Below are 11,747 nucleotides of genomic sequence, written 5' to 3'. Positions count from 1 at the left end.
AAAGAGTGGAGATTTACAATAACATCAATAAATGCACAGGTGGTTGAAAAAGATCTCGTAAAAGGAACATTGAAATTAAAAATGGCTGTATTACAATTTACAAACAGACATAATATATGTCTTATATTTATATTATATAGAATTTTTTAAATATCCAAAAGAAAGAAAAAAATATTATTTCCAAACAAGAAATGCTTTTTTTGCTATTATTATTATTATTATTATTATTATTATTATTATTATTATTATTATTATTATTATTATGTATGTGGGGTTGGTATGTTTGTGAGTCTGTCTGTAGATGTTACTTATTTATTTTTTTATAATTTATAATATCAGTTATATTGACACCTAGTGGTACAATAAACGCCTTCCTTGTCAATGGTCTGTTTGTGGCTGAATATTAAACCAGCTGTTCATCATCAGTCAGTCTCCAGTTGGTCTGATTCTCTGTCAGTCCAGACTCATATCAAATGAGCTGCTGAATGCAGGGTTGCCAGGTTTGAGAGAAACCTGCATTCTTGTTTCAGTATAAATAGACTGTAGATAGATAGATAGATAGATAGATAGATAGATAGTAACTTTATTGATCCCGAGGGAAATTCAAGTTTCCAGCATCACAGTTCCATAGTGCAAAAAAACATGTTAGTAATAAGGCAGTAAAAAAGTTAGTAGTGCAAAGTACAAACAAATATACCAGATATAAAAATACAAGGAGATGAAGAAAACTGTTAAAACTGAATATAGTGCAGGATAACAGCTGTGATACAGGACTATTAAAAAAGTGAATATAGTGCAGAAGAGACTGTTAAAAATGAATATAGTGCAGAAGAGACTGTTAAAACTGAATATAGTGCAGGGTAACTGTAGCTTAGTCTATGAAAGTGCACTGTATGCATTATTATCTGTCCTGCAGACCGTCCTCCTTTGTATATAAAGATGGAAGACATGACAGCTCCCCCAAAAGTGAAGCCTAAAAACTTCTGAATTTGTGTGAAAAAATATTCTGTTAAAATCTTAATTGCATCACTGAGGAAAAAAGTTGCTGCAGTGATTTGAACACCGCACAAAGGGGGATGGGACAAACATTGTCTGGCAACCTTACTACGGCTGTGACGTAACCAGCTCGTCAGTCAGTGTGCATCTGGAGGTAGTCGCCATCCTGCTGAGCTAACTGCTGAGCTAACTAGCTGCTAGCAGCCTTCAGCTGATTAATGAGCTCATTCACTTCTCTTCGTTCAGTCTGTAGAGTATCTGTGAACTGCTGTGATGTTTATTAACCAGTAGAACGAGAACTGGACTGTGTGTTTGTTATATTGTGTAGTTTACTTCACATTAGCAGCGGCTAGCTGTCAGAGCTAACAGAGCTAGCAGCTAGCTAGTTAGCTAGTTAGCTCTAGCTAGCTGCCACCAAGTCAAGCGTTAACGGTAGAGTGAAGGAAGTGAACAGCTGTGGAGGTTGTTAGAGGCTCCAGAGTCTGGCTCATGGTGAGTTAGTGACGGACTGGAGCAGAGGAGCCAGCAGCGTCACAGGGCTAGCTGCTACTGGAGGATCTTTAGCTCACAGAGCTAACAACATAAGGAGCTGTGACGGTGGAGTCTGCTGAACTGGAGCTGCTGAACTGGAGCTGGCATCATCACATCTCCTCTTTAAACAGTATGTGCTACTTCTACTCATCTGTGTGATTTATTATGACCGTAACTGTTTATTCTATTGTCCTGCGTTAACTAGGATATCTTGTAAACAGGCTTAGTAATAGTGATTCAACTCAAACCTGATTTAGTTTAAGGGGGTATGATTTAAATTGTTTCATATTTATCCTCATTATCTACCCATGATCTTCCTCTTTGTCGGAGTTTTGGTTCATTTTGTAAAAAGAAATGTAATGAAATCTTAAGTAAAGAGGTAAAAGTGAAACACCAAAGTATGGTTTACATGTTGTACTACCTTGTCATTTGGAAGTGCCTTCATCAAGTGTTAATTGTAAAAAATAAACCAGGTGAGTCCCATTGAGATCAAAGATCTCAGTTATAGTGAAAGAAGTAACACAACGCATAAATTAACATTAAAACTTGCTCATACAAAACACTTGACACACACAGACAGCCTGGACTGCAGTGATTTCACCAGAGATTTAAACTCATTCAAGGTCACTAAGTTTTGAAGTTGAGGTTGAAACCTAAAAGCTTTCTTTCCCAATTCCTGTGTAATGTTAAATAAGCTAACTTCTTGTGCAAAGTCTCAACAGTTCTTATTCATCTGCTGCAACCATGTTAGCCAGCTATAACCACCATACTATTGCTGATAAGATGGTTTTTAAATGTGATATAATTGGCATGTTTTGTATTTTCATTGCCCAGTTATGTTGACTTTTTAAAAAAGTTATTTTTATTTGTTTATTTATTTGTTTATTTATTTATTTTTATTTCTTTCTTTCTTTTTTCTTTCTTTAATTTATTTTTCTCTCTATTTTGTTTTATCCATATTTCATTTTATGTTATTTTGTTATGAGGAAAAGGAAGAAAAAAAGGAAAAATATATATATTTATATATATAAAACAAAACTCCTCAACTGGACGGGCATGGGCCATGATGCCTCAGCACCAACTGGGCTCCTCCTCCATCTCTTCTATCTCTTCTCTCCTCCATCCAACGTTTCCTTTGGATAGAAAAGGGCATAAGCCCTGAGCTATCAAACCAGGCTCACGAATTTACGATACGATTTTACTTTCTCAACATTCAGTTTAATAGACTATGATGCTGATATTAATGTTATTGTGTTTCTCTGTGTGTGTCTCTCACAGCTGGCTGTTGGGCCTGACAATCAAAGAAGATGTCTGAGGGAGAGAACAAGCAGGCCTCGGACAATGCCCAGGAAGTGAAAGCAGAGTCCACAGGTCAAGCAGTGTCATCAGTGTCTCCTCCCGTCTCCATGGTGACCCAGCCTCCAGCGACTGCTGCCACAGAGGATGAGGAAGAGGAGAGCGAGGATGAGTCAGAGATTTTGGAGGAAAGCCCGTGTGGACGCTGGCAGAAACGCAGAGAAGAGGTAAAGGGGATATGCATACTTGGCCAACCTTGAGACTTTAAAAATAGAAAGGGAGGATTTTGTCCCCCAGAATAATTGCCGTCTCAGAGACTTTGTTTCCTTCATTCTGGTGACTTTAAAAAGAGAGAAATACAGGAGAAATGTGACCCGGGGAGGAAGCCGGGAATTGTAATTGTAGATATACAGGATAGTTAAGCTTAGCTATTAAATGTTTAAACGGCTTGCCATAGTGAAGGAGTCAAGTTTACCTTTACTAAGATATAAATAAAGCCTCATGCATTATTTTGTTTTTCCTTCTGAAGGTGAATCAGCGCAACGTCCCCGGGATCGATAATGCTTACTTGGCCATGGACACTGAGGAAGGAGTTGAGGTGGTGTGGAATGAGGTCATGTTCTCAGAGAGGAAGAATTTCAAACTACAGGAGGTGGGTGCAATGTTAGGTTGAAGCAGTTATGTGCACTGCTGATAATAATGATCATTGTAATGATTACGTCAGTAAGACAACAGCGTTTATACCTGCAAGGAATGAAATGTTTGACAAGGTTTTAACCCTCTGAGACCTGCGATCCCGACCGACTTTGCTGTCTTTCAGAGGCTCTAGCAGGTTAATTTTTAGAGCTAGAGTGACGGGTCCAGATATCCAAACCAGTCAGGAAGCTTGTCGGGAAGGAGGTTAACTAAGGATTGTTATTTTTGTGTTAGGTTGCATTCTTTACTGTGATCTCAATAACAATGTAGAAGCCTACTGGTTTTCATTTCCCCCCCTTTGGCTTTAAGCTCCTCAGGCGAGTGGTCAGACTTGTTGCTGCCAGCATCACAGCAAAGCACACGCTGTACCTGAGTAGTCGCAGAAACAATTTTTTGAAGGGGAGGGAGTAAGCAGACCAGAAGAAGTCGGATTTAAGACTCTTGTTTGTTTAAGCCTTTTGGCATTTTTGTTGGTGTTGCATCAATCTGATGTGGTTTCTGTTTTCCCCACTCTTATCTTGGCTGCAGAAATGGCATCAGATCCAGTCTGTTGCTTACTTTTTCAAATTAATACATGAGAATTTATTTGAAAAACACTGTTTAATTTGACAACATGAGTGGAAGATTTAAGATTCAGTTATATGCTACTGTTAAACGTATGTGAGTAACCTGCTGTATACATTAAAATTGAATCTTTTCTGTTTGTTTTCTCCACAGGAGAAAGTCAAAGCAGTTTTTGATAATTTGATCCAGCTGGAGCATTTGAACATCGTGAAGTTCCACAAGTACTGGGCGGATGTCAAAGAGAACAGAGCGAGGGTAGGAGATCATCTCAAAAATCACCTGTTTATCAAGTCATATTAAAAGTGGTGAGTCTAACAGCTTTTATGTTGCATTTCTTTTTTTTGTCTGCAGGTCATTTTCATCACTGAGTACATGTCGTCAGGAAGTCTCAAACAGTTTTTGAAAAAGACGAAGAAAAACCACAAGACCATGAATGAAAAGGTGAGAAAGCTCTGCTGTAAATCGTCAACAGATTTTGAAATGAAGTTACTTGTAAATGACGCTAACGAGACGAGAACTGTTGATAAAAGAAACCTGCTCAGTCTGTTTTAAATTAACTTTTATTTTCTGTCACCTCTGACAGGCCTGGAAGCGCTGGTGCACACAAATACTCTCTGCTCTCAGGTAAGTGGAACAAAAAGGTTCATTTCTGCGAGCTACTTAGTGTTAAAGAATAAATTGTGTTAGGGGGCTTTGACACAATCCACAATCCAAATGCAAAGATATTTTTTTACTACAACTGCTGACAATCAGCTCTGATACATAGGTTCATTCAGTTTAAAAAATATTTGTCTTGAAACTGACTGCAAACAAAAACGTTATTTGTTCCCTGGTGTGGTAGCAGTTATTTTATTGACTTTACTTTTGTTCTCTTGTCTCCAGCTACCTGCACTCCTGTGAACCTCCCATCATTCATGGCAACTTGACCTGTGACACCATCTTCATCCAGCACAACGGCCTCATCAAGATTGGCTCAGGTAGAGATCACTGTACCGCCACTAGGGGGCGTTCAGAGACTGGCTTTCTGATTGGCTGCTGTTTGTGATCGATAACGCAACGTTTTAATGTCAAATTTCTAACTGTTGCATTTGTCTAACACTCATAAATATAATTTATAATCACATGGCCTTTTTATGCCCTGGGAAACTAATGATAATGATATTCCAACTGTCCAGTTTAATCAAAACCTGTTATTGGGCATTCAGTGACATGCTTTTTTAATGATATAACATAGAATAATAACCAACATTAATATTCAGGGGAGAAAATTAGCATATATTTTGATTGATGGAGGGTGTTAGGTGACCCAGAAAGGTTGAGAACCACCGATTTAAAGCAACAGAGTTCTTTCAGAAGATCAGATCAGGAGAGTGTAAAGCCAGTGTTTTGGCCCTCTTTTGCAGAATATTTGGTTTCAATGCTACAGACGCCCTCACACTTATTTTTCCGTGTCCAGAGGTATTATGTTTTCGGGTTGGACATGGATGTAAACTGCAGTTTCATACAACTGCGAGGCGGTAATTCTTAAGACTTTTCTCCACTTTTCCAGTTGCCCCAGACACCATCAATAACCACGTGAAAACCTGTCGGGAAGAGCAGAAGAGCCTTCACTTCTTTGCTCCAGAATACGGAGGTAAGATCTTATCATTTTCTCATCAAAAGTCCTGTAACTGTAACTTAATTACATGTCATGCCCATCTCTCTTGTTTCCAGTCTGCCTCTAACTTTAATCTGTCCAATAAAGGCATAAAGAAAATCCCATAATTTGTCTCATATCATTGCGTTGTGCGGTAGAGTCTCTGTGATATTGATCATCTTATTTCTGCTTTCAGCTGTTGCCAATGTTACCACAGCCGTGGATATCTATTCCTTTGGAATGTGCGCCTTAGAGGTGAGAGGATACCTTGTTCTGCTTGATTGGTGATGCACTGACGGCTTATGTATCAATGCGTTCTAAACAAAACTGTCAAGAAAGACAAGACAAGAAATGTGGAAATACTGTTTTTAATCATTCTTTTGTGTAAAAGACACCATCAGGTCTGCAGTGATCTTCAGAATGTGTTATGTAACATGAGAGTGGCTGCTGTTGATGTTTGTATTTATAAATCACTTCCAATCAACACCCGTCTTTGTCCGATCACTTCCTCAGATGGCCGTGTTGGAAATCCAGAGTAATGGAGATTCGTCTTATGTGTCCCAAGAAGCCATAAACAGTGCCATTCAGTCCCTGGAGGACCCGCTGCAACGAGTGAGTGAGGAAGAGGAAGAGGCAAACATTCAAAGCCTGAATGGCTGTTTGGAAGAGAAACACATAACCTGAAGGTGTTTTTTTCTGCCCGTGCTTTCTCAGGAATTTATCCAGAAGTGTCTGGAGGTGGACCCCAGTAAGCGACCCACAGCTAAGGAGCTGTTGTTCCACCAGGCCTTGTTTGAGGTGCCCTTACTCAAGCTGCTGGCTGCACACTGCATCGTCAGCCACCAACGTGAGTCAAAGTACACACACACACACAAAATGATTTATCAGTTTAAAGATGATGAACACACATGTAGGCGGTGAACACAGCACGAGACTGGAACTTCATCAGTCAGCCGAAGATGAAGTGTTCTCTTATAAAGCTCAAATTGGCTATTTTTCATATACCAAAGAATGATTTCTTTTATTTCTTTTACTTTTATAGGACTGTGACATAAAGCCCAAAACCCAACTCAAACAGTAACAAAAAATCAAACAAAAGTCATCAGTGAATGCTCTTATCTGATTTCTATCTTCTGTGTTATCCTGCAGATATGATTCCAGAAAATGCTTTAGAAGAGATGACGAAGAACATGGACCCTAACTTGGTGATTGTTGAGGTCGCCAAGGAGGGAGTTCAGATGAAGTAAGTCTGAGTTAAACCACATTACTCTGATGTTAAGAGATAATTGGATGAAAAACCTGTCTTCATATTGTCATGCTTAAACAGAATATTTTTATTTACATGTGTATATATTTCATATCCCAATACACTGGCAAGATTTATTTTTTTTATTTTTATTTTTGTCATTCAAATTATTCTGATGTAGTTTTAATGGTATCTTTTCCTGATACTAAAGTTTGCATTACAGTTAAATGCTACAACACCTGAATGAAAAGTTGTCCATGTCTCCCAGCTCAGCCTTTTACTTTTTAATTGAGTTGAATTTTTAGTCACACTTTGGTCCTGATTGGTTGAATATTCAGCATGAATAACGAGTAACGGTTTTTCTTCTGCTTCAGGCTCTCTCAGTTTCCTGCCCTGGAGCTGGACAAGTTCCTGGAAGATGTACGGTAAGAAAACATTAACGCTACAGCTGGGAGAGTTCCTGCATACTTAGAAAGTTGCTCTTGATTTGCCTTTTATTTGGTCATTCTGGCTTTGATGCCTCTCAAGGTTATCATAGCTTTGAATATTCAATTAGTTTTTTTTATTGTAGTTTTGACTTTCCGATTTCATTTTAGTGTAGTTTTAGTTAGTTTTCAGAGTGTGTTTGCTAGTTTTAGTTTTTATATATTTAGTTTTGTTTTTGCACTACTTTAGTCCAATGTGAAACAATAGCACCATCTCCTGGAATTTCTGTGGTTCAATGTCACGCGAGTTGATGGAAATTCATGCTGTCTCCTTTTTTACGGTAGTGATATATTATAGCTAAAACAATTAAATTAATTTATTTTTTCATTCTTTTTTTTTAACCAAGAACTATAATTTCAGTTTAGTTTTTCTTAAAGAATATATTTTCATTTAGTTTCAGTTTATTAAAAATATTCTTCACTGCTTATTTTTAGTTTTAGTTTACTATAATAACCCCGGCCTGTATCTGCTAGTAAAATGAGGTGTGGAAAATGAAATGAGAATTGGTCACCCTTCACTGAAACACCCGATTGAGGTCAAAAATTGGAAATTGTTGTTGTATTGCAGTTAAATATGTGCAAAGCCTGAAGTAGGGCCTCGTTTGTACATTATCTACATGCATGGTCAGCAAAACCTGAGTTTTAAAGATTTCCTCCGGTGTTCAGGGCACAACTGCACAGCATGAAATCATTTGCACCTGAAGTAATGCCTCTTCTTTTCCTTTTGATGTACTAGGAATGGGATCTATCCTCTGACTGCGTTTGGGGTACCGTGTCCACAACAACCTCAGCAGGAGGCGGTGAAGTCGCCCATAGTGCCGCCGTCAGTAAAGACCCCGACTCCTGAACCTGCAGAGCTCGAGACCAGGAAGGTAAGAACTGAAACGCAGGAGCGCACAGAAACTAGATCTCTGTCCCTTTAAGGTACATTTTGAACAGATAAAAATGTGATTAATTTGCGATTCCTCGCGATTTAAATCAGGAAGTTCTTCATTTGTGTACCACCTCATCATTTTCTGATCACAGTTGATGTGTTTTCTTTCACAGGTCCTTCAGATGCAGTGCAATATTGAGCCTGTTGATGAGGGCACCAAGCATCATGTAAGTTTCAATGCTGCCCGTCTGATGAGTGATAAACTGTTTCTGCTTCAAAGTGTTATATGTCATATGTGTTAAGTGCTTTGTTTTTCTGAAATGAATTGTTTTATTCTCCTTCCAGCTGACCTTGCTGTTGAAACTGGAGGATAAACTGAACAGGCACTTAAGCTGTGATTTGTTACCAAGTAAGTCTTAATTTCTTGCCACGTGCACAAATCAATCCAACATCAACATGTTATTATAAAATACTCTCACCCTCAGTTATAATCAACAGCCTTTATTTTACAGTTTAAATTAGAGAGATGTTTTAATAATCACATGCACTTTAACATTTGAAAACTAAATAACAAGTAACTTTAGGAGGTTTCATTGTGTATCACATCACTCCTTTGCTTGTGTATTGCATTTGTGTGCAAGCTGATCATTTCTATGTGGATGCTGGTAAAACATACAGTGCACGTAATATGGGAAACTTTGCTTGACAAAACTCCACGTCGCACCTTTAATCACCTTTGAGTAACAGACTTAAAGGATAACTTTGGTATTTGTCAACCAGGGTCCAAACTTCCTAAGTCTGAAATCCTATCTTATCTCAGTTTAGGATGTCATTTAGGATTTTTTTTGTTTCCTAACTGCATTTAAGAAAAAAAATCCAATCCTATCCTATTTTAGGATGGGAATTTAGCTATTACAGAACTGTCCTAATTTAGCCAAGATGGGAATCCTAATTTAGGATTTTAGGATCACCCTGCCACCGTGATTCTGACCGACTTGTATTTCTGTTCAGATGAGAACGTGCAGGAGCTGGCTGTGGAGCTGGTTCAGCTGGGATTCATCAGTGAGGTAAGCGGAGTTCATCACCATCTGTATTGAAAAACACTCAATATAACCACAACCTGTAAGACATTTTTAACCTCGCTGTCTCTGCATTTCAGGGCGATCAGCCGCGACTCGCATCCGTTCTTGAGGAGGCCTTTTCAAAGTTCTACAGCCGGAACGGTTCTCTCAATCCGGTGACTGTTTCCTCGTAGCGGAGGACTCGCTAGGCCTTCTTTCAGCCCTCCTCATCCTCTACAACAGGACTAGCTTCTTTTGCTCCACCTCTGAGTTGCAGGAAAGCTTTGCGAGGACAGAGGAGGAAGCCTTTGGTCTGGTTGCAGATCCTGCAGGCTGTCATCTTCTGGTGGGAAGAAGCTGCCACTAAGTGGTTGTTGCTTTCTATCTTTTCTTTTTTTTTTTCTCCTCCCTCCCACCCAATACAGCCATCTGCTTCTCTTTTAAAAGAGGAAATCCTAGTCGGCAACTTCAAGGAAAATACAAATGTTTTCACTTTTTTGGCTTATTTCATTCAAGTAGTGAAGAAAGAGGTAAGAAACATCAAACTGGAGTACAGAAGTATTTTCCTTAAGTCAGTATTAAAACTGTATTTTAAACATTTTTACTTAAAACTGTTTAATAGTTGTCTGTATAAAGAAACCCCTCTTTGTCCCGGCATACTGAAGTGTATGTGTTAATGGTGTTGTAAGGTTAATAAGTCCGGTGCTTTAAACTCTCTCTTGAGCAGCGAGCGAGGCATCTTCCTAACTTGTATCGGCTTTCGAAGACTCTCAAATGCATCAAGCTAGTAATGCAACGTCACTTTTACTTCAAAATTTCTGTAATTATACGACTTAGTCATGAACCATGCAGCTGCAACGCAATCTGAAGAGCTGCAGCTACAATATCAAAAAAGATCAAACTATTTATTTGTGTATTTTTCTCGAGTGTGTACTGTTGTTCACTTCCAGCACTAAGCCCGGTGGTTGATTGAATGTACGCTTTTAGTTGCTATATTTTCTTTAAATCACGCTGTTCATTTTCTATGAAAAGAGTGTCGTCACACGACTGTGGTCCAACTACTTCTGTTTTCCACGTGCAGCACTTATCAATTAGGTTTAGGTCAGGGGTCTCCAACCTGTTTTCCGGCCGAGAGCTACACGTAGCGCCACCAAGTCGCCAATAGCGGACATCATTTCTGTCTTACTTCCCTGGTCCTTTAATAATGTTGCAGCCACCGCTGCTGTTTTGTGTCGTTAGGATGTGCGCCACTTTAAACGAAGCCTCTGCTGCAGCGTTGGCCTTCTTCTTTGTTAGTTTGTTAACAGAGACTTCGTCGTCTTTTAAGCGTTGTTTTCAGCTCCTTCACGTTCTCCGTTCGTAAACTGCAACCAGCCGGAAAGTCCCGTGAAAAGTTGCTGTGGATTTTGGTGAAGCGGCGCTCGACGTTGCATCTTTTACTGACTGACACGCTCGCTATACTATTAAAATAGTATGTTTTTTTGCTGGCCAATTGGCGAATGATAATTTTGTGTCAGAAAGGGGCGCAGTGTCTGTGAATTTGATTTGATAGACATTTAAACTGGTTAACAATGTGACTTTGTGTTGTCAGATTAATGTCCATATTCTTGTAACACTTCGGTGAGCCACTCTGACACAGGTAGCGAGCTACTGGTAGCTCTTGTTGGAGACCCCTTGACCTCGAGGTCCATAAAAAGTTGTCTTTAGGTGACATTTTACACCGGAGAGGTTGGTTAGGTTCATCTGAAGTTGTCATCCGGTTCTGATGAATGCATGTAAAGCTTTTCTATGTCTAAATGGAAACTGATGCATGCAACAAGCTTGCTGCTGGAGTTCTCATTTTAACAGCAATAGTGATAGTCAAGTCGTTTATCATGCAGAGGAAGTTTTGTCAGCTTAGGCGTCTCAACATTTAGATTTTGTGACTGAATTATTAGTTTTCTTCATGGCTGAAGTATTCTGCGTGACCCCAGTGCTATACCTTCGCCCTCGCCATGTAGACGTTCACTTATTGGCTCAGACCACCCTTATATGTTAACTGTTTGGGGATCTCTCTGTTAGTTTGCACACTTTTTCTATCCTGTTGGAAATGTCCCGTGGCCTCTGGCTTCTTTGCAACAACAGGAGGAACTTAGATGAATTGGAAATGGCGACATTATAAATGTCAGTGATCCAGTCGACTCTGTGCTGTCACTAAACCTTCTGACAGGGTCTGTAGATACTTTGAGATACAAGTGTGGAACTGCCTGGCATGCTTGTAACCATCTTGTACACTGTATGCTGGACACCGTGCTCTGTTTCTGCAATGCATTTACCCCCTTTTTTCACTTCCTGAATAAATATTTACACTATCAGCACTTAA

The 11,747-nt window shown here is 39.2% G+C and overlaps 1 protein-coding gene across 1 annotated transcript; it reads left to right on the top strand.

Annotated features, from left to right (window-relative positions):
• The first annotated feature begins 1,135 nt into the window (after positions 1–1,135).
• nrbp1 (nuclear receptor binding protein 1) lies at positions 1,136–11,747 on the top strand. Its single transcript, XM_074616157.1, has 18 exons — positions 1,136–1,657; positions 2,806–3,050; positions 3,353–3,475; positions 4,237–4,338; positions 4,435–4,524; positions 4,667–4,707; positions 4,966–5,060; positions 5,633–5,716; positions 5,916–5,974; positions 6,233–6,331; positions 6,434–6,566; positions 6,869–6,962; positions 7,340–7,390; positions 8,187–8,322; positions 8,498–8,551; positions 8,670–8,733; positions 9,336–9,391; positions 9,484–11,747. Exons 2-18 carry the CDS (start codon positions 2,835–2,837, stop codon positions 9,577–9,579), a joined length of 1,593 nt encoding a protein of 530 aa, XP_074472258.1. The 5' UTR covers positions 1,136–1,657; positions 2,806–2,834; the 3' UTR covers positions 9,580–11,747.

Source organism: Sebastes fasciatus, chromosome 18 (genome assembly GCF_043250625.1).
Source record: "Sebastes fasciatus isolate fSebFas1 chromosome 18, fSebFas1.pri, whole genome shotgun sequence".
Lineage (NCBI taxonomy): Eukaryota > Metazoa > Chordata > Actinopteri > Perciformes > Sebastidae > Sebastes > Sebastes fasciatus.
The sequence above is the reverse complement of the archived record's forward strand: the minus strand, read 5'-3'. Positions and strand labels throughout refer to the sequence as shown.